The following is a 27,337-nucleotide window of genomic DNA, read 5'->3' as shown; positions in this document are numbered from 1 at the left end:
AAGAGGCCGCATGTTCCCAGGTTACAGATCTAAGGAACATCACAGCAAACACAGAAGCCCAGGTCTGTACGGCAGCGAAGTCTCTTCTGCTTCACCTCACTGAGTAAATTTTATCTGTTAAAAGCAAACCTGAATGAGTAGAAAACTTAATAGCCATCTGGGGATGTTCTAACTCCCCCCGAGCTGCCTCTGGGATCTTGGGAAGAGGGTCACACTCTCTTCCTATCTCAGTCGCTATAGGGTCATCCCTGAAACAGTTCTGGTCAGCGCTGTCAACTCCCCTGTCCCTTGGAGTGATATTCAAAATATTTTAACAGGAAGATAAATTATTACATAAATCAACATAAATCTAGCATTTTAAATATATTCTTCTATTCCCTTATGATATCAAACTACATTTATTATGAAACCTGCTTCCCAAGTGATTTAAGATACAGCATAAATTATCCATCAAATCATTCTGATAATTCTCACATCATTTCTTGATTTTTAGATGTTGCTGGAAGTATCTTTCGTTTGATTTGTCTTTCCCCAGCTAAACGATGCCCCTGACTGAGCCATGATTTGATACTGGGAACATCATCAAACTTCCCATGACTTCTTCCATTAAAACGACAGTCACTAGGTGACTGAGGATCCTGCCACGTGGGGATTCACAGGCCTGCCTCCATTTCAGCTTCCAACTCTCCCCACCGTTCAACAAACCTCTGTTCTGTTCTCATCAGCCTCTCTCCTCTAACCACGGGGGGATAAAGAGGGTAGAAAGACAAGAGAAAAGGAGGTTCGTGATGTCACTTGTTGGGCGTGTGTGCTGTCCTTTGGTCGTTCAGTAAGACCCAGGGCAGAGTGCCCTCCCCAGACCCCTTCCCTATGTGCAGAGACAGTCGCTACCCCCTCCTCCAAGGGGGGTGTCTCAAACAAAGCAGAGCTCCCTGAACCCACCTCAAAGCCTGTTAACTGCAACCTGAGGGAATGCGCTCGCCTGAAGACTTGTTTACAGCCCTGGTCCCAGGAGACCTCCCAAATACTGTTTGCTTCTCCCCACAGGGCACTTACCTGGGGGCACGGCTCAGCTGCATCGCACAAACCCACCCCACTCCACTCCTGGACTTGACTTGAAGCAACTCCCCAGTCTCCCCACCCAAAATAATGTATTATCTGCAGCCTGGCCCCTAGCTGCAGTGCACAAACCAAGAAGTATCTGTCGTGGGCTGAATTATGCCCTCCTAAAAGCCATACGTTGAAGCCCGAAGTCCTAACCCCTAGTGCCTCAGAATGTGACTATATTTGGAGATAGGGCCTCTAAAGGTGATTAAGTTAAAAGAACATTAGGGTGGGCCTTAATCCAACCTGACTGGTGTCTGGATAAGAAGAGATTAGGACACCCCAGACACAAGGGATGCACAGAGGAAAGACCATGTGAGGACACTGAGGGCGGCCACCTTTAAGCCAAAGAGAGAGGTCTCAGAAAAAACCAACCCTGCTGACACCGTGATCTTGGACCTCAAGCCTCCAGAACTGTGAGAAAATAAACTTCTGTTGCTTAAGCCACCCAGTCTGTGGCAGCTCTAGCAAACTAATATAGCATCTTGGAATCACAGAGTATGTTTGGCTTTTGAGATAAATCAGATATGCTGAAATCTGTATTATTAATTAATTTGACTAATCACAGGTAATAACATACTACTTATCAACAGACACAAAAGTATGTTTATGTTACACAAAAGTATGTTTTGTTTTAACAACCAAAATGATCATAATAGTGTATCAAGCTGAATATCTTGCCCGACTTCTCCCAATGTTATCATGCTACAACTAACTAGCAAAATCCCAGCCAGGAACGAATCTAACTTCCTACCTCATTGATTCCTATCACATTTATCGATCCGGTAAACTTTCCAAAATGATAAGTAATAACTATTCAGTGTTGCTGGTTAAGTTCCCACCCCCATTCCCTTGGAGTCATTCCTGTATCTCCAGGCCCCCGTCAATTCCAAACTACTGTTCCACCTCCTGCCCGTTCTCAGCACGTGACTGGAAGAGAGAGGTTTCTGAGCAAGAATGTCCTCCCCTGCCGGCCTCTACACCCCTCCTGAAACGCCCATCTCAAAAGAGGTGGCCTTCATCTCATACAAGGCTTGTCAACTTACCTACGCTACAGAACCCACCCTCTCTTGATTCCTCAGGGATCCTATTCCATCAAAGATTCCATTCTATTTCCTTTGGTTTAGGTCCAGAGGACCCAGTCTTCAGCTTTCTTCTCACTCTACACTCTCTTCGGACCATTTTATCCATGTCTATAAATTCAACTATAGCTTATAAGCTGAAGCTTTCAAGGCTATAACTGTACCCTGAGTTCTCAAAACCAATATATTCAACTGCCTATTAGGAAGCTGCTTGGATGCCACATCAATCACATCCAAAACCCATTCTGTCTTCCATTTCTTCCCTTAACAAATAACATCTGCATTCAACCAGCTGGCCCAACCAGTAAGTTTATTAAGTTACTGCACTTCAATCTCCTCATTTGTAAAGTACAAACATCTACCTACATTGTAGGATTTATATAAAATAATACATCAGTGTCTGGCACAAGGGCCCTCTGTAACTACTGAATTAAACTGAGGTGGGAATTATTAAAATAAGAATGATGGGCATTAATTTTTGTTAGATAATATTTAGAACTTTTTTAAAGAAAACAATGGTGTTTTAGATCTTTTATGTCTTCTTTCCAATGTATTAGCTCACAATTAAAAGAGGCCATTATTCTTCCAAAATGTTACCTTAGCTCAACATGCACTATGATACTAAGAAGTAATAGTAAATTATTTTAAGGGACACTACTGCTGGAATAAGGACCTCTTTGACTTGGTGCATATGTCCAAACTGAGCAGGAAGCTCTCTTGCCCATGATCCCTACGTAGCCCCACCATCCTCATCAACTGACAGACCTCAGCTCAAGAGTAACTTTCTGAAACAAGATTTCAGAAAAGCAGTAAGAATGTTCAAAGATGAAAAGAGAAACTGGGTTGAAAGATCTTCATACACTTGGACGGTCTAAGTACTGCATACCCAACATTTATCCGAAAAGAATGTTCACAGACTGAGTCTTTGTGACCCACAAAACGCCTGTGAGAGATTTTCTCATGGTCACAGGAGTCACCACAGAAGTTTGCAGTATGATATAAACACTTAATAAATTGTGATTAAAACAGTCATAAGAAACGTTTACTAAATCATCTCGTTTAAATGCAAATTTAAGCTATATCTATTTTAATTACCTATGTAATTAAAATACTTTATTTTAAAATATTTTATTAAATAAATTTAATAAAAATTTATTATTTTATTATTATTTATTTTTAACAAATAATAATTTTAATAAATAATTAATTTTATTATTATTTATTTATTATTTTTTTATAAAAAATTATTACTTATTAGAAAATCTCACAAAAGGAAGTGAGAGTCTTTAACCAGATACAGGATCTGAGATCTTCAAGTAAAAGCCTCTGGCTTTGTAGAAAACAATTACAGTATGAAGTACCAAATACTAGCTAGCAGAGAGGAGATGGTCTAGCAGAAAGTTTATCATCACAGCAGGTAAAACAAGTCAGATTCCAATTCCAATACCATCTCTAAGCTCATTTACAAAATGAGGTGGTGGAACAAGATGTGCTCCAACCACTCTTTCAGTTTTAAAATTATTTTCAAATTAGGCAAACGAATGCTTTCAAACCAAATTAAAATACATTCAGAAAAAAACTGAAATCCATCAACATGCATATGCCTGGATTTCCCACTAAACCAAATGGACACCAAACTACTGTACTGGGCAGAGAAAAATTAGCTATTCATCAAACCTATTTCATTGTCTTTGGCACAGAGACCATAGTCCCCATTCTCCCTTGAAATCAGGTGTGGACATGTGACTGGCCAATAAAATGTGGACAGAAGTGGTAGATGCCACTTGGAGGGCTGGCCCATAGAAACCTCAGGCATGACCCTGCACTCCTCTTTTCCACGACCTGCCAGGTGTACACTGATGTCCTGGCTGATCTTGGAAACCACGTACTGATAGTAGCAGAGCCCCAAGATGCTGGGTCTCTGAATGACTCAGTGCGAAGAGCACACTCAAGCCACCAACACAAAGCCAGGACTTTAAATGAGAAAGAAACGATTTCTATTTTGATAAGCCACCAAAATGTCACAGGTTTATTCATTTATTTCAGTACTTAGCTTTACCTGAACTAACATCTCTGCTGACGACTTAATCTAGCTTACAAACAGAAAAATTCAGTGTTTAGCTATATCTCTCCCTTCACTAAATTCTTCCATTATTTATTCCAAAGGCTTACAGATCTTCATGTCCTAGTTCATTTTTTCAGTGAGCCTTCTCAATTTTGCTAATATGCTGAAATGATATCAAATTTCTCTGTACTGATATAATGAGCTTTAGAACGCCCCTAAATATTAACATTGATCCTATTTCTGCTCTTATGTCTAAGTAACAGCCCCTGGAAACATGTTTCCTTTTGGAAGGAACAAAAAATAGTCAAACAAAAATTCGCAAAAGCAAATCATCAAATAAAAGATTTGATTGAACAACAAAAAAAGCCCTTTTAAAATACTTTTGCTCTTCATTCTGTCAACATTTATCAAACAGCTATTAAGTGTCTGGGATACATCAGTTAATAGTAAAAAACTTTTGTAGACTTGTCGAGTCCACATTCTAGTAGAGGAGAAAGAAATAATAAAGAAACATAATAAATACGGAGATTACAGAGTAAGTCAAAATGCCTTAAGTGCTATGGAAAAAGAAAACAGCAACACAAGAGCTATAATGTGTGCTGGGTTTTTAAGAAAAACCTTCATATTTAAGCAAAGAGAAATTTAAGCAAGATAAAGCCTTTACTCGGGATTAGGTTCTGAAGTCTACAGGTAAATTAAATCCATTTAATAAGAAAGCAATGGTACCACTTACTAGCTTATGACCTTGGACAAGTTGCTTAACTCCTGTGAGTCTCAATTTCCCCACTTATGAAGTGGTAAAAATAATATTTATGACTTAGGGATACTGCAAAGGTTATATAAATATAAATATTTAATATATAAAGAACAATGGCTTAAAAAAAGTATCTGTAACTGGCCTAAAACACTCACTTAACCCATCATTCACATTCTCGGATGAGAGAATTAAAATATTAGTTAGGGTCTGAACTGAGTTTTGTGCACCAGAATGTCTCAAAATTAAATGACAATTTTTAGTATTATCACAGTGATATAAACTAAACCAAAATAAAGAAGAAATATTTTTGTCTTTGAGATGGAGGACATTTCCCCCAACTGTTAATTTTTCAACAAATAAAAAAAACCCTGAAAACACAACAGGGCACGAGAAAAAGTTTTAAGTGACTTATTTCAAGTAACTAATTATTTGTCATTTGTTTAACCATCCCTTGGGACAATCTGTAACCCACTCTGATAAGAAATGTGTAGAAAACAGACCTAACTTTTTGTTGTTGTTCAATTATTAGTAGGACACTCAATGTTTGAGCTCACACAAGTATCCCTTAGGGACATGCTCTGCGTGCCATTAGCACTATTCTTAATGAGGAAAAGCACAGAACTCCTTTAGTTCAATGCCAGAATTGTTTTATCTTCAAGTCAAAAGAACAACTATTTGGAGTAACACCAAAACAAGCATTTAACAATTACAAGCAGCAAGCTATTCATAAGCATCACATTGTTCATGCTACTCTAATTATAAATAACCTTATTTTATCAAATAAAATATCTGTCAGCAAATTTTTAAGTCCCAGACACCTCTTTATTTGACTGCTTTATTCCTTAACTTTAAGAAAAAAAATCTTTATTGTTTCAGTTTAAAGAACCTCACTTTAAAGACTTCCTACAGAAAAGTGAGACACACAGAATCCTTAAATTTTTAATTCATGGGTAGGTAATCTCAAAGAAAACTTACAAATCATAAACAAAGGCCTTAATCAGAATATGGTGCTTACAATAATCCTCAATGATAGTGAACTGGGAATATCTGAAGAAAGACTGCTCCCATTTTACTAATGTCCTATCTAAACTTTTTCCAAGAATGTAGTGCTTCCTTCCTGATTTAAGAAACACTCTACTGATTCAATGAAATGTCCCCTTTGCCTTTTTTTCTCCATTTCTGTTTTGTTCTAAAAGCCAAGTATGACTTCCTAGGTTTCTTTCCGTGTCATTATCCATATGGTCCTTGCTCTTATTTAAAGCCTTTCCTTATACTTTACTCATTGATCCATGAAGGACCTACAAAATAAATTACTGGGCCAAATAAAGCAAATCTACAGTGTCCCTAGATTAACTGTGCTTTTTGAACTTCACATAAATGGAATTATACAGTTAGATACTCTTTTGTGTCTGCTTATTTTGCCCAACAGAATGTGAAATTCATATTTGCTGTCACATATGGTTATCATTTTTTACTGCTATGTAGTACTACATTGCACAACTACGGCACAATGTACCCATTTTCCTGTTGATAGACATCTGGGTCATCTTTTACTTTTAGGATATTATGATTACAGCTGTTATGAGGTTTCTTGCACATGTCTTTTGGTGACATAAGCCTCACTCCTCTTGGGTATATACCCAGAAGTAATCATACAGTAGACATGTTCCCAGCTAGATACTGCCAAAGTTTTTTAAAATGGTACGGGCAGTTATTTATGATTTAGTCATGCTGGTGAGTGAATGGTATCTCACTGTGGTTTCACTTTACATTACTCTAGTGAATAATGATGCTGAGCACCGTTTAGTGAATATTCACAGTCATCTGAATATTCATATTTTTGAGGCCCCTATTCAACTTTTTTGGTCCTTTTTTTTTTTTTTTATAATTTATTTATTTTTGGCTGTGTTGGGTCTTCGTTGCTGCGCGCAGGGTTTTCTCTAGTTGAGGCGAGTGGGGGCTGCTCTTTGTTGCGGTGCGCAGTCTTCTCATTGTGGTGGCTTCTCTTGTTGCGGAGCACGGGCTCTAGGCGCGCAGGCTTCAGGAGTTGTGGCACGTGGGCTCAGTAGTTGCAGCTCGCAGGCTCCAGAGCGGAGACTCAGTAGTTGTGGCGCACGGGCTTAGATGCTCCGCGGCATGTGGGATCTTCCCAGACCAGGGCTCGAACCCGTGTCCCCTGCGTTGGCAGGTGGACTCTCAACCACTGCGCCACCAGGGAAGCCCTTCTGGTCCATTTTTAAAATTGTTTCTCTTCTTGTTGATTTGTAGGAATTGCCCATATACTCTGCATATGACTTCTCTATCCAATGTATGTATTTAAATGTCTTCTCTCAGACTTCAATTTGCCTTTTTGCTTCCTTAATGATGTCTTTTGATTAAAAGAGTGTCTTAATTTTAATGAAATTCAATTGATCCGATTTTCCTTTAGCAGTTAATGCTTTTTTGTGTCATTAAAAAAAAATCTTTCCTACCACAAGGTCACGAAGATACTCTCGTATGTTTTCTTCTAGAGGCTTGTTATAGCTTTCACTTCACCCTTCTTTCTCCCATTACCTCTGATCTTCTCTCCCAACCCTGCCAAATCTGTCACATGCAAGGCTGTGCTTGCATGTGACAACATAAACTGAATTCATGAAATCTTTTTTATTATATGTGCTATTATTTTGAAAATCAAATAAATCCCTGATAGTAAATAATAAATGATGAGGATGGGAATGTACCCCCTTTCAGAATATACTATAATGACCCCTCATGGAAATGTGTTATCACTTTAGTTTATAATAACACGCCTCCAGCTTTAACTGATACACGCAGGCACCTTCTCTTACTAACATCAAGACGTTTCAACAACCACAGGTTGACATTTCTGAAAAACAAGTGCGGAAATGATAACCAGACTAAAACTGAACATATATTGACCAGGTGCCAAATGAACTCATTTCCTACTACTGAACTTACCTGAGCTCAGTGGAATCAGCTATTTGATAGAAAGGAATACAGAACTTCCATTTACTTCTATAAATATGCATCAACCTTTGATTTTGTCTTTCTGCAAATTTCAGGGTATGTCTGAATTACACAGTTATCTCTCCTCACAGTGAACTCACAATAAGAAAAGGATGAAGAGGATCAGATCAAGTACCTTAAACATTTGTGCCAACTAATTTGCAAATGGTGATAATCACCAAGATCCAGTACTCCATGAAACTTTTTAAATGAATATATAAAACCCAGTACTATCCTAACTTCCCAGTATGGAGTCACACTATGCGATGTTCTGGTCCACCTGGCTAAGTGATACATTCTCTTTCATAAACTTACTATGACTGAAACTTAGAGCCACAAGTGAGATATAACCATAGTGGGAAATGAGTTACGCCCTGTCTGAATACACGCTACCCACTCAAGAATAAAGTTCATCTATTAAGTCTGTGTCCTCAATTACTTTATTAAAATCTATCAATGACTGTCACTACACAGAAAAATAAAGCCCATTAAGCATTTTTAGATTACCTTTACATTACTATTCAGAAGTTCCAATTTTTTAAAGCCAGTGATATTTCACCAAGTATCAATTAAAATTCAGGCAATGCACATAAATCATGTAACAAACTATTTTTTTTTTTAAATGTTACCACTACCATGAACCTAGACTTACCTGTAGTAATGGCTCTGTGGAACTGATGCATGTCTTCTCCTGAGAGCTCTTGGGCTACCTGCAATATCTTTTGTCTGACACCATCCAATTTAATTTCTGATTCAGTCAGTATTTCTTCCATATCAGGAGCACTATAATCAAGATATTGGGGACTTTTAAAACATCAGTCAGATGTTTTGGTAGTGAAAAACTGAAATAATCTACATATCAATTAACATAGGGCTAAATAAATATCGTATGTATCTGGAAACTTCTAACTCAAAACTACAACTATAGTTTACTAAAAATAGGTTAAAAACATGGAAAAACGCTATAATATTAAGTGAAAAGAGAAATATGAAAAGTTGTATTTATAATATGACCATAACTACAAGAAAAATTATGTTCATAAAAATATGACATCTGGAGATGTCTACTTTTAGTCAGGATGGAGTAACATGGACAGGATTTATCATCCCACCATAAAACTAAACAACTAACAACTAAAGAGAAATACATACATACAAAAAAAATGGTTTTCAGACATTGGGCAACAGGCAGCATGGGACAGTGGTCCCTGAGAGAAGGGTGAAAAAAAGGACATGTGCCCTATGACTGTCCCATCTGACTGCCTGCAGTGCAGGGATGAGAAACTTAGGTGGACCCTGGGAGTCTCCCTGAGTAGAGGGGGAGGAATTGGGAGTTCAGGTTGGTAAAGATAGCTAAAACTTGCAAGGCAGAGTAACAAAGGAGAAAACTACACACAGAGTTTTCAGAGATCTACACAGGGGACCCACTCAAGTCTTCAGCTGAACTCTGATCAGTGCAGACTTGTGAGGAAACTACCCAAGGCTGAAAAATGAACCATCCTAAGTGAGCACGCAAGACAATATCCAGCGCTCACACAAAACCAGAAATAGTTGGTTCATCACTGGCACACTGACACTACAAAAAGTATTAAAGGAAGTTCTCTAGGCAAAAGGAAGATGATACCAGATGAAAATCTGGATCTATACATAAAGGAATAAAGGACACCAGAAATGGGAAATATATATAAAAATATAATTTTTTAATTTTTAAAAAATCATAGTTTAAGTAAACATAATAATGTATTATGGGGATTATAAATAATATAGAAGTAGCATATATTTCAAAGTAGCACAAAGGCCAAGCTTGTAGAGGTGAAATGGAAAAGGAAGTATGCTATTACAGGGTTCATATACTATAGGCAAAGTGATATGCAAGCTGTCCTTACCTTGTACAGTATCATATAATAACTGAAAAGTGTGCATATCAACATTGTGACCTCAATTTGCAAAGTAACTGTTACCACAGAACCATGCAAAGGACAGACATGATTCTGAGATGCACAAGTTTCAATTAACACAGTATTGTGCAAAGTAAGGACAGCAGACTGTGACAAGTCATATATTTTAAACCATAAAACAACCACTATAAAAACAAAACAAAAAGGTACAGCTAATAAACCAACAAATAAGATAAAATGGAATTATAAAAAATACTCAGTCTTCACAACATTGTAAAGCAATGATATCCCAATTAAAGAAAAAAACAATATTCAACCCAAAATAAGGCAAAAAAATGGAAAATGGATCATAAATTTAATTCCAACCATATCAATAATCACATTAAATGTAAAGTCTAAACACCTCCATAAAAGGCAGACTGGATAAAATGGATAAATGGATAAAAAAGCAAGAAAGACAAGAAATCCTCTTTAAATATAGACACAAATAGATTAAAAATAAAAAGACAAATAAAGATATACCCTGTTAACACTAATCAAAAGAAAACTAGAGTAGCTGTATTAACAAAGTAGAATTCAAAACAAAGAATATTTCCAGGGATACTATCATAAAAATAAAGGGTCAATTCATCAAGTGAACGGAACAATCCTAAACATTAACGCATCAACTAAAAGAGCTTAAGTACATCAAGCAAAAACTGATAGTAGGCAAAAAAGAAATAGACAAATCCACAATTACCATCAAGAGATTTGAACCTCTCTCAATAATTGATAGAACAAGTATACAGAAAATCAGTAATGACACAGATGATTGAACATCATCAACCAACTTAATTGACATTTATAGGACACTACACCCAACAATAGCAGAATATGTATACTTTTCAAGTGTACAAGGTCCAGATAGACCATATTCTGAGCCAAAACCAAGCTTCAGTAAATTTAAAAGAATTCAAATCATAAAAAGTATGCTTGGCAAATTCCTAAATATTTGGAAACAAAATAACATCTAAACAACCAATGGGTCAAAGATGTAATCAAAATGAAAATTATAAAGTATTTTGAACTGAATGAAAATGAAAAAACAACATACCAGAATTCGTGGAATGCAGCTAAAGTGTACTTAGAGCCATAAAAGGGAAATTTATAGCACTAAATGCCTACATTAGAAAAGAAGAAATGATCTTAGTTTCTTCTTTGATCTCAGCTTCCGTCTTAAGAAACTCTTTAGAAAAGGAGCAAATGAATGCAAAGTAAGCAGAAAGAAGGAAATAACAGAAATCAATGTGTCAGAAAACCAAAACATACAGAATATCAATAAAATCAACAGTAGTCCTTTAAGATCAATAAAACTGATCAACCTCTAGCCAGACAGATCAGGAAAAAGAGAGGATACAAATTACCAACTTCAGGAATGAGAGAGAGAACATTACAACAGATTCTACAGAAATTAAAAGGATAATAAAAGAACATTATGAGATGAAATGGAAAAATTCCTTAGAAGACCAAACTACCAAAGTTCACTAGCAGAGATAGCTACCTACATCTATTAAAGAAAATAAAGTACAGTTAAAATATGAAATCTGCTCATTAACAGTAGTTATCTTTATGTACTCTGGCTGATTTCTTTCATAAAGTATTTTTACTTTCTGTAGTTTATAATTTTTCTGAAGTTTACTATTTTCTCAGTTTACTAATCAAAATATACGTATAATATGGACACAATTATGATAAAAAAGTATAAAATATGAAATCTGCTCATTGATAGTGGGTATCCTAGTGTATTGTCACTGACTGACTTCTTTCACTCAGTATCTTTACTTTTCTGTCATTTTGTATTTTTCTAAAGATTACTATTTTCTAAGTTTACCATAATGCATATTTATTATTTTTTGGTGGACAAATATTTACAAGATGACTGTACACAATAACAAGGCTTGTTCTAAAATATTAAGTTCTCTTGTCACAGTTCTACTATTTCTTTAAACTGCTTGAATATTTACAGCAATTGTTTTAAAACTGCAATTTCTATTGAAAAAAAGTGTTCATAACTAACCAGATCAGTGTTGCTTCTTTCCATAATACAAGTTCAAGTGTGTACAAGCTATGTGAAAACTGGTTCAAAAAACAAGCAAAAACTAATTTTAGAGTCAAGTATGAAAAAGAAAATGTTAACAGTGCCACATTCCAATAAACCTATATATGGCAAATTTGCTTCCACTTAGTGGAATAAAAATTAAAGCATTTCAGAATTACCTTAAAAGTTGTAAGTGAATAGAATACTTCAATAATATTTTAATAATAAAAAGCTCATAAATTATATTTGGTCTTTCTTAAATACTTAAAAGACACATGGTGGGAAGCCAATCATTGCTATCCTTCTAAAGGCATTTGGAATTAGTAATGTAACAAGAATCTCTCTTTGGGAGTTGCAGGGTGGGTGATTTCTACCCCCATGTAGAACAGAGAAGCAAAGAAAGCTAGTCAAATGAAATATGAAGCAAACAAAGATGAGAGATGGAGATACCCAACTGCATTCATAAAATATTCCTGAATCTTCTTTCTAATTCACTCCCTTCCTCTTAATTTAGGCTAGTTTAAGCTGGCTTCTTTTACTTGCAACAAAGAAATCTATTAAATATACAGAGCCTACCTAGAAAAATATTAAAGTCCTAGAGAACGAACGTCACAGAGCTGAAGGTAGAGGAACTTTCAAAGAATTAAGCAGTCAACACTATCACATGCTGCAAATACGTAAGTCAGAAAAAAGCAGAAGAGTGTGTACTAGATTCAGCAATATGAAAGTAACAAGGGCAATTTCAATTTCAATTCTGTGAGGCAGAAAGCCAAACTGCAATGAACTGAAAAATGAATGGGAAGGTAAGTTAAGCAGAATATAACATTTATCTAATATTAAAATTTCTGCACACATCATCCAAGGAAAGCTTTAATGTAATAGGTGCTAGTAAACCATTAAAAATTTAATATTTTCACAAACAGTTGCTCTACCTTGGTGAACGACCTTAACAGAACATAAATCCCTAGCTGTTCTGAAAGTAAGAATTGGTCCCTATTTTTAATAACACGTTCATTCTTAAAATCTAGCTGCTACTAACATCCTCTGAGCCCAGTGGTCAAAAAAGGCCAGCTAGTTACTGCCCACTGACTTATGATATATATTAAATGCGATACATATAAAATACGTATAAAACTGTGTCCAACTGTGACAAATTTTAAAGATATTTACTCACCTTGTGATCCTGTGGAGGAGAAAAATTGTCCTTTTACTTTCAACAGTTATATCCCGACTAAGTTTCACAAGTCTCTCGTATTTGTCATGTCTTGCATCAAGTTCCTGCTGAAATGCTAAGAACACATTATTATGAACATAAGCATGCTTATTCTACACTTGAAGCCTATCAAACAATACTGGAGAAACCACCTTATTTACTCTTAAAGTACTTGGAAATCAAAGACTCTGCTACTAACCGAGATATTCTTTAACTAGAGGTATGCCTTAGCTGGATTTTACCACTCAGAGCCTCACAATGAGACATACATTTTGTAACAAATATCTGTTCTAATAAACATGAGATTGTTACCACAAAATTATCACATATAACTACCTACAAAAACTACTTTCAACTACCTAGCTAGGTTATGTGAAGTTATTTTTAATTACCTTACCCTACACAATAAAAATATCTACAAAAAATAAACTGGAATTTTAAAATTAAGTTTATAACCCTTAATAACATCAACTTTCTGAATTCTCAAGCCCTAGTTGTTGAAATACCCATAAACCACTTACTTATCTTAACAACCACTTTATTTTAGAAGCACTGTCACTCCAAAGACCTAGCAAGTTGCCTGTCCTATAGGGAGCAATCCACAGAGGAATTTTGAATACAGAAGTTTATTCAGAACCTGACCTAACTATTAACCAAATTAGTAGTTGACAAAGACCTAAATACATCTGGTCTTTTATTATTGAGATAATAATTAGGCTAGGATTTTGCCTAATATTTCAAGACAATCAAATACTGTATTCACTATTTATTTTGACTACATTAATGACCACTGTGAATTAGATATTATAAATACAAAGTTAAGGCAATTTAGAAATCTACCCTCAATGAGCTCAGTCCAGTATGAGACAGAGATGTAAACAAAGAATTAAATGTAATCATGCTATAATAAATATATAGAAAAGGTTCAGTAAAGCAGGAACTACATTTTTCTTGTTCACTATCAACACATGCCAGAACATAGATGCTCAATAAATATCCTCTGACTGAATGGATGGATGTTCAACGAATGCAATGTTTGTCACCAAGTTTGCTTGGGAGGAAAATCCGAAAGGCTTCAAAGGGAAGAAGCTACTTGAGCTGGGTCTTGAAGAAAACTACAGTACACCAGGTGGGCAATGGGGGCACCAAGTTAGAAGCAATTCCAAGCTTAAAGAACTATGTGCACAAAGGCAGATAGAAACATAAAACAGCAAAATATGCTTGGAAACAAGCAGCTCAGTATGGGGTGTGTGAGAACATACCAGTAGGGAAAATTGGCTTGGCCAAAACGTTCGTTCGGTTAATGAATACGTTGCTCGATAAAGTTCTTGGTGAAAATGAAAAATGCCTTTTATAGCTACTTAAAACCGAATGAACTTTCTGGCCAACCCAGTACTTGCCCCAGTGTATCGATAGTTTTTCCACTGAGTATATAGCTCTATCAATATGCTCTCTACTCAATTACAACTAGTTGTTTACACCCCCTGAAGATCACTGTATGTGCTGTGGCAGTTCTAAAATATGTCCACAAATCACTTGATACTCCTCCCTTCAAACAGAGGAACCTAATTCCCTTCCTCTTAAATATGAGGCAGAGTTTTAAAACCACCTCATTTGTAACAAAAAAACTGTAGCAAAAGTGACAGTGTTATGATGTCCAAGATTAGCACATAAGAGAATTGTGGTCTCTTTCTCTCCCTCGGTCTAGGGGAAGCCAGATGCCACAACACGAGGACACTCAAGCAGTACTATGGAGGGGTCCACGTGGAGAGGAACCCAGAGCTGGCTGTTGGCAGAAGGCCTAACTTGCCGATAGCTGTGGATCCTTCAACCCAATTCAAGCCTTCAGATGGCTGCAAGTTAGAACCAACAGCTAACTAAGCCCCCTCTCGGATTCCTGAACTACAGAAACTATAAAGAACAGGGTGCTGGAGTAATTCCCTGGCGGTCCAGTGGTTAGGACTCCACGCTTCCACGCAGTGGGCATGGGTTCAATCCCTGGTCAGGGAAATAAGATCCCGCATGCCATGCGGCATGGCCAGAAAAAAAAAAAATAGGATGCTGGGCAGAAGAGTTAGGTGAATTTTGTTTTATGTTGTGTTTTGCAATGAGGAACAGCTTGCCCAAGTTAATATACTGAGAAAAGGGGAGCTGTGAATACGTGTACATGTATGATTTACATGTACATAGATTCCCACTCTCTGCAAAGTGCTACAGTCAAAACAAAAATACAGGCCCTGTCTTCAAAAGTCTAGCTGGGAAAACAAAACCAAAACACGTTAAAAATTGAAAAATTAAATATGCGTATATATACAGCTGATATACATATATATATATATATATACACACACACACATAGCTGATACATATACACATACACTTGAAACATACACCTAATGGAAATACACATATATACCTGATACACACACACACACACCCCTCGGGGCGAGGGGGGTGAGTATATATATTTATCAGGTCCACAGTAATTTTTAGTTACATGGCACGTCTGATGTTAATTAACTAATGTTTACCTGTGAAACTGTAATGGGAAAAAGAGTCAAGACGTCTGTAATCTCAACTCTGAGGGTAGACCCAGCACTATGGCAAAACCTCCGGGAAAATTCTCAGAGGCTGTTTTCACGTGCATAACATGGCTAACTGATCCTTCTTACAAAGTCTTTAGTTCTCTTCCCCTCGCCAGCTTACATGACAAGAGAACTTACATTTGAAGGCCAACATCACAGGTGAAGAGGAATTAACATCCTTCCCTTCTCTCCTCTGGTTATGTGGGAAATTGTCATGCTTCCTTTTCCTGAACCCTCCTGATCCTTACGTAGAGAAGGAGAAAAAGGTTGGACAAGGCTCTTCCATCGCCAAGGAGCTGACAAAACATGACACAGGCAAACCCCTTCCTTCCTTTAAAACCAGGCATCCCCAAGGCCCTCGCCACAGAGGCTTCCTCAACAGACAGAAAAGCAACCCTGCCTTCTGCCCCCCCAAACCTTACGCTCATCCAGGCCTCCCCCAACGAGTACCTTGATCTAGCACAAGGTGGGGCAATTACCGAACTAAGATAAAAACGGCTCGAGGATTTAAAAAAGGCGCAAACAGGGCCAATGTGGCCTGGAAATCACCAGGGCCGCCGCCCCTCCCGGAGCCTGCGCGGGGAGAGGGCATCTTTAAGGGGTGGGAAGTGGAAAACGCGACCAGAAGGCTGGATGAGATAAATAAATAACGCCCAAAGCCGTCGAGGACGCCACCTTCTTTGCTGCTCATGTCGTCACGGCCTACGGCGAGAAGACACGACACTCAGCGCCTCGGGGCGTGCACGATGCGTACAGCGGCAGCCGAAGAACCCAAAGCGGTACCCTGCGCAGCCGGCCGACGTCGACGCCCCGGCCGGAAGCACACGCCCGCAGCCACTCAAGCTTCTCCCTTTTCCCTCGTACACTTCCGGCCGCGTCCCAGCCCCGCCTCCGCTGGCTCCGCCCCGCGCGTGGCCCGGGGGACCTCGCGCCCTCGCGCCGTTGTCGCGCCTGCCCTCTGCTGTGCCTGAAGACAGAAGCGACTTTACACGCTTCTCTACATGAGCCGTCCATTAAAAAAGACGATGCATCCCCCTGAGGGTGAGAGCAGTGTGAAGGCAGGAAAGCGACGAAAGATGTACGTGATTTTTTTTTTTTTTTCTCTCAAGGCACCTTTGGAACACCCTCGCGTTCCCTCAGCGTGGCCCCCGCCTCCCGCGCGGTGCATAGTGGGGGTTGTAGTTCGCCGCTGGAGCCGGCCCTGCGGCGCCGGGGGCCGGCAGGTGAGGAAGCGACCATCCCAGCGTGTCCTGTGGGATGGTCTTCTTGGGATCGAGGCGGAACTTTACAGAGTTAGGAGTCTTTAATTAGCCATTTCTGGCGGTGACGCCAGCAGCTTAGGTGATGGAAATGTGCAAATCAGTCAGTGGAAGGCGTTGTTGGTACTTTCTCCTCTGTGTCCCACCCCCGCCCCCCCGCTCCTCCCTGTCCCACTTTCCGTCCCTCCTCCTCCGTCCTCCGCTGGGCTACTCTCCCGCCTCCTCGTAGCCAGACTGCCTGCCTTCACGGTGGTCTCCGCCGCTGAGTGGTTGTGTGACCCTGAGAAAGTAATTCACCCCTCGCTCAATTTCTTCATCTGTAAAATAGAGGTAAAGGAGGACCCGCCTCGTAGGATTGTTGGACCACCAAATGAGTTACCACTAAGGCGCACAGAAGAGTCTTTGGTATAGTAAAGGCTCAGTTAAATACTAGCTATGATTCCCTTCTCCCACCGTCGCTCTCCAAAAAGCACATGCTCAAGATGGGCAGCTAAGTGGCGCGCCAGCATCCTCTAGATAAAAACTCAGGCAGAGGCTTCGTTAGTTGGGTGGCCTAGGGCTGGTTGGGAAAACACAAATACTATATCTTATTGCATTTTCCCTAAATAGCCTTCATATTGTAGGCACTTATACACGCAATCTTTCCTCCTTGTAAATTTAGGAACAAAGGCACAGTAAATGAAACAACTTGGCTAGAATATGGCAGTGATTTGAAGCCCCTGACAGGCCTGTGTCGTAGGAAGGTAGTTTGCTCTAGGTTATCCTTAGGGTCTTTTCCAACTCTGGAGCAAGAAGCTTGCGAAGCACCACCCATTATATCTATGCAGCTCTTTGAATACATGTATTGATTAGCCAGATTCCTTGTGGATAAAACAGGCTCCTGAGGACCCGGGCTGAATTCTTGTTTTGCTGACGTTGGGCATAAAATTCTGAGTTTGTGGCAGGTCTGACCCTGCTCACCCCTTATCCACCAGTGGTCTTCTACTCTTTGATTAGAGGTGATTTGACCATGGGGAGAAAAGGAAAAAAAAAAAAAAAAAAGACAACTTTCATATAATTGTAATCATTGTAATATGACTCCTTCTACACCCAAGGAAGCCAGTAAGTTATGAACATTCTTAGAGTTAATGCTTACTCTAACTGTAGTCTGGGAAAAGGGTATTTTCCCTCACTCTACTGGTATAGCAGCTCTCAAGACCTCAACTTTCCAAAACGTGGATCCGTCATTATTTTCCTTCAGTAACCACCACTCCTGTTCAACTTCAACTACAGCTGTGTTTCTTGAACTGCTTTTTACTGCTTTCCCATAAGTATAAGGTCTAGAACACTAAGTTTCATAACCTGTAATGACTCCGCAAAGTATCGGCACTTAATGGAGGTGAGGCCCACGAGTACTTTCCCAGCACTCATTTGCATATGCAGTTACCCAGGTGTCCCAACGGTAGCTACTCCTTTGTCAAAAAATGCCTTTCAGCCTGTGTGGCAACCTGCAGAATGCATCTCCACCCTCTCTCCTTGTTGTATTGCTTCAAATGCATACACGTAAGTTTTGGTATTTGGTGGAACATATTTTCTTTTATTTGTAAGGGAAAGCTACCACCCTGAGGTGGGGAGAGGAAGGTAAAGGTTTTCAGTAAGATTCCACTTCTGGGATGGTGTTTTTTCCTCCTCATGTTGCATTCTAATTGCCCACATTTGACTCTTGACTAAAGCTCTACGCCTTCCAACAGCACCTGTTTTTATTCAGTCTATAAATATCCTCACATTTGTCACCTTTACAGGAAAAAAAATCACATACCGAAACTGGTTCTGGTTCTTTTAAAAAGCATATAATCAAGTAGGAGAAGAAATATAGGCCCTCAAGAGATTTTCTGCTTCAGCATTTACTTAATTATGTACTTATTAGATAAACTGGGGGCGGGGTGTCAGGGAGCTGGGCAGGTACAGGGAATCATGAGAAATTGCCAGAACCTTGAGTGACCATTTCTAAAATGATAACCATAATATTTAAAAGATACCTGGGGTCTGAAGTGGTATTGTGAAGCGTACACGTACCATTTCACAGATTTATTTTTTAAGCAATGCTGGGACGTAGTAGGAGAAAATTGATGTTCCAGATCTTTACTGGAGAAGGAAGCTGGTATTTGAGGAAGTAAAAAGGGATGGGCAAAACCACAATGAGATACCACTTCACATCCCACTAGGATGGCCATAATCAAAAATAACAAGTGTTAGTGGGGATACGGAGAAATTGGAACGCTCATATATTGCTGGTAGGAATGTAAAATGGTGCAGTCACTGTAGAAGATGGTTTGGCAGTCTCAAAAAGTTAAACATGGAATTGCCATACGACCCAATAATTCTACTTCTAGATGTATACCTTGTACACAGATGTTCATAGCAGCACCATTCACAATAACCAAAAGGTAGAAACAACCCAAATGTCCATCAGCAGATGATTGGGTAAACAAAATATGGTATCTCCATGCAACGGAATATTATTTGGCAACAAAAAGAAAAGAAATACTATCCATACTACAATATGGATACATTATACTAAGTGAGAGATGTCACTCACAAAAGACCACGTATATGATTCCATTTATTTGTAATGTTTAGACTAGACAAATCCATAGAGACAGAAAGATTCATTGCTTAGGGCTGAGAGCAATGGGGCACAGGGGATAGAAGGGTGATAGCTAAAGGTATTACGTTTCTTTTTGAGGTGATGAAAATGTTCTAAAATTGACTGATGATGGTTGCACATATCTGTGAAAGTGGTAAAAACTGTTGAATTGGATGAACTGTAAATAGGTGAATTATATCGCAATAAAGCTATTAAAAAATGTTAAAGTGTGATGGGAAACAATCTTTTCAAATCCAGTAAATATATACATGTAGATATATAGACATACTTCAATGTTATTAGGGAAAAGCATTAAGCAAAATACCTTAATTTTTAATAATCTGTAATAAAATATATATAAAGTATTTTTCCTTTACAGATTACATAATCTTCAACAAATATTTCTGTGAACAGTTTATGCCTGGCAATTTGATTTGTGCCATTAAGGACACAACTATTTTCTTATTTATTCAACAAATATTTATTGAGTACCTACCATGTTGTAGGTGCTGTTCTAAGTATTGGCGATCCCTAATCTTATGAAGTTTATTTCCTAGTGAGAGGAGACAGATGAAGAACAAAATAAATAAAGTATTTGGCATTAGAAAGTGATCATTGCTATAAAGAAAACTAAAGTGAAGGAAAGAAAAAGAGATGAAGGGTGAGGTTTCCTGCGGTGAGGGTAAGAGTTGCAATTGAGAGAGGATGGTCAGAAAAGGCCTTGCTGGGAAGCAGACATGTGGCCACAGATCTGAAGGAGGAACAAGTGGGCCATGCAAATATCTGGGGAATTTGCCCTGCCCTGTGTGCCAGTAATTCTCCCCGTTCTCTCCTACATATATTTTTTATTTGTTTGTTTCCTTCTGCATCATTCCCGTCACCATACAAACTTGCTGTCATATAGCATCTGGCACATCATGCATGTTCAATATTTGTTGAATGATTGAGCAAATGATACGCAAATACATTACCCCCATCTGTAGATCACCTTTTATTTTTGTTATAGTACCTGGTTGAAAGGAAGTTTTAAATATTTTTTTTAAAGATTCTTAAGCTCATGTAGCTTCTTTTTCATCTTTTTTTAAAAATTTTTATTTATTTATTTATTTATTTAGGCTGCTCTCGGTCTTAGTTGCGGCACGCAAGCTCTTAGTTGCGGCACGAGGACTCCTAGTTGTGGCACGCGGACTTCTTAGTTGCAGCATGCATGCTGGATCTAGTTCCCTGATCAGGATCGAACCGAGGCCCCCTGCATTGGGAGCGCAGAGTCTTACCTGCCGGAGCACCAGGGGAGTCCCGTAAATTTTTAGTATAGTCAAATTTATCAACTTTTTCCTTCAGATTTGTGTATTTGATGCCTTGTTTAATAAAGCCTTTCCTACATTAGGTTATAAAAATATCGCCATATACTCTCTTGTAAAAGTATAAAACTTGCATTTTCCATTTAGGTTTTTAATCTACCTGGAATCAATGTATATATTGATAAATGATTATCTCACAACCACATATTGACTTTTTATCATTTCTCCACTGATTTAGAACACCACAGTGGTCACATATCAAGATTCCATATATGCCTGGGTCTGTCTCTAGGTTTCTTGTTCTGTTCCACTCGTCTATTTGTTTATATACAGATAGCACATTCTCTTAATCACTATAGCTTTGGTTTTTTTTTTTTTTTTTTTTTTTTTTTGGCTGTGTTGGGTCTTCGTTGCTGCGCACAGGCTTTTCTCTGGTTGCGGTGAGTGGTGGCTACTCTTCTTTGCGGTGCGCGGGCTTCTCATGGCGGTGGCTTCTCTTTGCGGAGCACGGGCTCTAGGTGCACGGGCTTCAGTAGTTGTGGCACATGGACTTAGTAGTTGTGGCTCGCAGGCTCTAGAGCGCAGGTTCAGTAGTTGTGAGCACACAGGATTAGTTGCTTCGTGGCATGTGGGATCTTCCCGGACCAGGGCTCGAACCCATGTCCCCTGCATTGACAGGTGGATTCTTAACCACTGCGCCACCAGGGAAGCCTATAGCTTTGTATTATGGCTGGATCTCAGGAAGGCCAAGTTCCCCTAGCCTCCTCTCCCTACAATATTCTTCACAGTTTTTGCAAGTGGCCTTTACTCTTTCATATCAGTTTTAACAGTTTTTAAAATTGAGATGTAATTCATATACTATAAAATTCACCCTTTTAAAGTGTGAAATTCAGTGATTTTTAGTATATTCACAAGGTTGTACATCATCTATTTAATTCCAAAACATTTTCTCTACCCCAAAAAGAAACCCAACCCCATTTGCAGTCATATCCCATCCTCCCTCCTCAGCCCCTGTCAACCACTAATCTATTTTCTGTCTCTGCGGATTTGCCTGTTCTGGATATTTCATACAAATGGAATCATACAATATGTGGCCTTTTATGTCTAGCTTCTTTCACACAGCATAATGTTTACAAATTCATCTACCTCATAGCATATATCAGTACTCCATTCCTTTTCATGGCTGAATAACATTCCCTTGTAAAGATATATGTTTTGTTTATCCATTCATCAGTTAATAGACATTTGGGTGGTTTCCACTTTTTGGCTATTCTGAGTAATACTGCTATGAACATCTGCCTACAAGTCTGTGTGTGAACATAAACTTTCAGTTCTCTTCAGTATATACCTAGGAGCAGAACTGCTAGGCGTTTGGTTCCTACCTATTTTGGAATTGGCTTTCCAAGGTCTATGAAAAACCTTGTCAATCTATTAATTAAAATGCACTGAATATATAGAGTAATTGGGGGAGAATTTATGGCAATGAGTTTTCTATTAGCTCTGTAAACTGTGGGAACCTCTTCTGATTTATTCCTTTTTTTTAAGTCCTTCATAAATAGAGTTTTGCTTAACTTTCATTAGATTTATTCCTAGGTTCATTATAGTTTTTATTAGCTTTATTCTGTGAACTTAACAGTTTTTGTAAGTACTATGAGTGGGATCTCTATTTTTTATGTATTAAATTGGTTATCTAACTAGTAGATATATATTATTTTGAGCCAGCAAAGCCTGAATACTAAGTCTGTGTAGTTATCTTGTGCAATATCAAGGGTAGTATTATGCACAAAGATACACTTTTAAGATGTTTAAGATGTTTATAGCTACATTACAACAGAGGGAAAAAATGAGTGTCTAACAATAAATGAATGACTAAAGTGGGTATTTGGAAATGGTATTAAGATATTGTAACAGAGAAGTGTATGATTAGCTAAGTGGAAAAAAGTTGAATTTAGTTTGGTCACAACTAGGTATTAAAAAATACACAGAAAAACGTTAATGTGTGTTGCTCACATGTATGTATTGAGTTGGAGACAGTAAAGTTAATGGGAATATATCTTGGAGCAAGTCTTCTAGAAAGCACGTTGGCAATTTGTACTAAGACTTTTAAAAATGATGTGGAGAAAAGAAGCCCTTATACACTGTTGGTGGAAATGTAAATTGGTGCAGCCAATATGGAAAACAGTATGGAGGATCCTCAAAAAACTGAAAATTTAATGACCATATGACATATACCCAGCAATCTAATTCCTGGGTATATGTCCAAAGAAAATGAAAACACTAATTCAAAAAGATACATGCACCCCACTGTTCATAGCAGCATTATCTACAATAGCCAAGATATGGAAGCAACCCAAATGTCCATCAACACAGAATACAGATGAATGGATAAAGAAGATGTGATATAATGGAATATTACTCAGCCATAAAAAGAATGAATTTTGCCATTTGCAACAACATGGATGGACTTGGAGGAAATGATGTGAAATAAGTCAGACAGTGAAATAAGTCAGGCAGAGAAAGACAAATACTGTATGTTGTCACATAGGTGGAATCTAAAAAAGAAATGAATATAACAAAACAGAAACAGACTCAGAGATATAAAGAACAAAATATTTAACTCAATCACTTTGCTGTACACTTGAAGCTAACACAACATTGTAAATTAACTATACCTCAATTAAAATAAAAAAACAAAACTAGTGGTTACCAGTGGGGAGAGAGTCGGAGGGAGGGGCAAGATAGAGGAAGGAGATTAAGAGGTACAAACTACTATGTATAAAATAAATAAGCTACGAGGACATATTGTACAGCACAGGGAAATATAGCCATTATTTTGTTTTTTGTTTGTTTTAAGTTTGATTAGGGCCCGTTTGTGGTTTTTTTAACATTTTAAAAAATTTATTTATTTTATTTATTTATTTTTGGCTGTGATGGGTCTTCATTGCTGCACGTGGGCTTGTAAGCGGGGGCTACTCTTCGTTGCGGTGCGCGGGCTTCTCATTGCGGTGACTTCTCTTGTTGTGGAGCATGGGCTCTAGGCACGTGGGCTTCAGTAGTTGTGGTGCACGGGCTTAGTTGCTCCACGGCATGTGGGATCTTCCTAGACCAGGGCTCGAACCCATGTCCCCTGCATTGGCAGGTGGATTCTTAACCACTGCGCCACCAGGGAAGCCCACCATTATTTTGTAATAACTTTAAATGGAGTATTATCCATAAAAATATTGAATCACTATGTTGTACACCTGAAACTAATATAATATTGTAAATCAACTATACCTCAATTAAAAAAAAAAAAGACAAAAATGTTTATACCAGTTGACCTAGCAATTCTACTTTTTGAAATTTATCCTAGGCAGCTATTCAGAAATGTAGACAAAGACTTAGATATGAATTCAACATACTAGAGATTAGCAAAATTTGGAAACAATTTTCTGTATAAGAATAGGCAAGGTTAAGTTGTATAAATTATGATGCATCCATCTGAAGGGTAATTATGTAACCATTATAAACACAGTTGACAAAAATACTTTAGTGTTTTTCTCACACAGTTACAATATACTATTTTTGTCAGGGCCTGAAATTTTACCTTACTTACAAGCTAATGTTAGCCTTTTACTATTTCATGGATGCTGGCAGCGAAGGTAAGTCTCGTGAGTCAGAGATAAAGAACCGAATTACAACAAGCAACGTATCGTGTCACATTGGTTTCCCTTGCTCCCCAAGTTACATAGGAGAAACACAGAGGAGCCCAGATGGATTCTGTGCACATAGCAGATTTTTATCACAGCTGAGGAACACTGAACTGGAGACCCCACTGCTTTTATAGCAAGCAGTAAGCAAGCTTGCGTTTTTCTTAGAGATGTTATGTCATCTCTCAAGTTTACTCACTGCAAACACAACCCTGGAAAATAGACAACTGATGTAATATATGTTTGTATGTTTATAAAGACTAGTTAAGAAGCACCAGGATCTGTGCAAATATATGTGTTTGTGTGCATGCATGTATACATACGTATACATACATGCAAGATGCTCCTGGCCTCACTGTTTATATTTAAAAATTGGAAGAGAAGGGGAGAGGGGTAATATAGGGGCAGAAGATTAAGCAGTACAAACTACATGTATTATGTATAAAATAAGCTACAAGGATATACTGTACAACACAGCGAATATAGCCAATATTTTATAATAACTATAAATGGAGTATAACCTTTAAAAATTGTGAATCACTGTGTTGTACATCTGTAACATATAATTATTATATCAATACATCAACTATACTTCAATATAAAATTTTTTTAATTGGAAATTATTTTATTGTCCACCAGTACGTTAGTTAACTAAATTTGGATGCACTCATACAATGGAATAGTATATCGACTTTTAAGAAGAATGAGATAGACTTACGTATTTACATTAACAGATATTCAAGATATATCATCAGGAGAAAAAGGCAAGTTGCAAAACAGTACTTAGAGTGAGATCTTATTTCATAATTAAAAAAAATGTAATTTGGGTTATACATAGGAAAAAATATGAGAAAGAATACACCAGATGTTAACAGCGGTTATATCTGGAGTCAGAAATATGGAGAATTTTCACTTTCTAAAGTATAAATTCCTCTAATGCTTGGATGTTCATTACATTAACCAAGTATGACTTTGTAATATAAAAGAAAATACAGGGGCTTCCCTGGTGGCACAGGGGTTAGGAATCTGCCTGTCAATGCAGGGGACACGGGTCTGAACCCTGGTGCAGGAAGATCCCACATGCTGCGGAGCAATTAAGCCCGTGTGCCACAACTACTGAGCCTGCACTCTAGAGCCCACGAGCCACAACTGAACCCACGAGCCACAAGTACTGAAGCCCGTGCGCCGAGAGCCTGTGCTCCGCAACAAGAGAAGCCACCGCAATGAGAAGCCCACGCACCGCAACCAAGAGTAGCCCCGACTCGCTGCAACTAGAGAAAGCCCGTGCACAACAACGAAGACCCAATGCAACCAAAAATAAATAAATTTCAAAAATCAAAAAAGAAAAAAAAAGACTGAAGCAAGTATATCTCAGTGTTAAATGTGGGCTTTTTTTCTGAATGATATGATTACGGGAAGTTTCATTTTCATCTTCCAAACTGTTTATGGCAAATATACATATATTTATAATAAGGGAGAATATGTTATTTTTTTAAGTATTAATAGTATTTGTCTTCAAATGTTGGTGTATGGAGTTTTTTTTCCCCTTCTCTCTGTATGTTTCAAATTTACTATAACAAGCACATTGCTTAATGTAATATGGATGCAATGAACTCCTATCCTTTGTTCTGCCCAGCGTCCCTTGCATGCATTACCCCTTCACGCTCTAGTGGTAAATTGCCCTCCAACACTTGCGGTGTGGCTGCTATTTGGAGGATCTTCCACATTCCAAGCATAGGTTTTGCTGGTCAAGCAGTGACAGTAACGAGAGAAGAGCACTCACGAAGGGAGACTCTTGGCATCGCTAAGGCTGAGACTCTCACCTGTCCCTTGGGGGCTCTTCAAGCCACTGAACCAATGGTTCTCAACAAAAAGATGATTTTCCTCCCAGGGAGCATTTGGCAATGTCTGGAGACCTTTTTGGTTGTCACAGTTGGGGGGTGGGAGTAGAGTTGCTACTGGCATCTAGTGGGTAGAAGCCAGGGATACTGCTAAACATTTTACAATGCACAGAACACAGCCCCTCACAACAAAGAATTATCCAGTCCAAGATATCAATGGTACAGAGGTTGAGAAACCCAGCACTAAGCGAATGGGTGCAGGGCGATGGGGGAGGGGCACAGTTCTACTAACTGACCTTGACTATCAAAAGGAAATAGGGCTGCTGTTTCACAATAGATGCTGGGAAAGTACAGCTGGAACACAGGAGATCCCCAGAGGTCCTTTGTTGTATACTGTGTGCAAGGGTCAAAATTATCAGCAGACTAAATTTACAGGCAGGACCACTAAGGATTTAAGGATTTGAGCCCCACAGAAATAAAGGTGTAGGTTGCCCCATCTGGCAGAGAACTTTAGCCAACTACAGTGTTAGTCAAAGAAAGCCAAAATATGGAATCGGTGGCAGGGGAGGAAAATGGCAAGACCAGCTGAAGCAAGAACTGTAGGCTCTACCTCTATCTCTTGGTTTGCTGTATCTTATATAAAACTTTTTCTTTCCTTTCCTTTACCCATGCTATTGCATCTACGGTGTAATGGTGGTTGTTACATTTATTGTTTTTCCACAAGTATGGAGAAGGTATTGACCATGAACTACGGTGGAAATGAACTAAGAGGATCCTGGACTCAGGGAACAGTGGCCCACAGTGTCACGTGAGATATTTTTTATTCCTGGTCCT

At 38.4% G+C, this 27,337-nt stretch overlaps 1 protein-coding gene across 2 annotated transcripts in view; it reads right to left on the bottom strand.

Moving 5' to 3' along the window:
• The window catches only part of TSNAX (translin associated factor X), a 33,303-nt gene extending 16,664 nt beyond the window's left edge, over positions 1–16,639 (bottom strand). The window contains exons 1-4 of one of the 2 annotated variants that reach the window (XR_009498092.1): positions 16,463–16,639; positions 15,926–16,030; positions 13,164–13,278; positions 8,667–8,797 (exon numbers count right to left, since the gene is read on the bottom strand). Coding sequence is in view for 1 of the 2 variants with exons in the window: in XM_059900958.1 (XP_059756941.1) it covers positions 8,667–8,797; positions 13,164–13,278; positions 15,926–16,030; positions 16,463–16,478 (367 nt within the window). In the remaining variant the exon portion in view is untranslated. The remainder of the gene's footprint in view (positions 1–8,666; positions 8,798–13,163; positions 13,279–15,925; positions 16,031–16,462) is intronic. The other variant, XM_059900958.1, reaches the window with a different exon arrangement.
• Between the last annotated feature and the right edge of the window lie 10,698 nt (positions 16,640–27,337).

The sequence above is a fragment of the Balaenoptera ricei genome, chromosome 16, assembly GCF_028023285.1.
Source record: "Balaenoptera ricei isolate mBalRic1 chromosome 16, mBalRic1.hap2, whole genome shotgun sequence".
NCBI lineage: Eukaryota > Metazoa > Chordata > Mammalia > Artiodactyla > Balaenopteridae > Balaenoptera > Balaenoptera ricei.
This window is presented reverse-complemented; position numbering and strand designations above follow the sequence as displayed.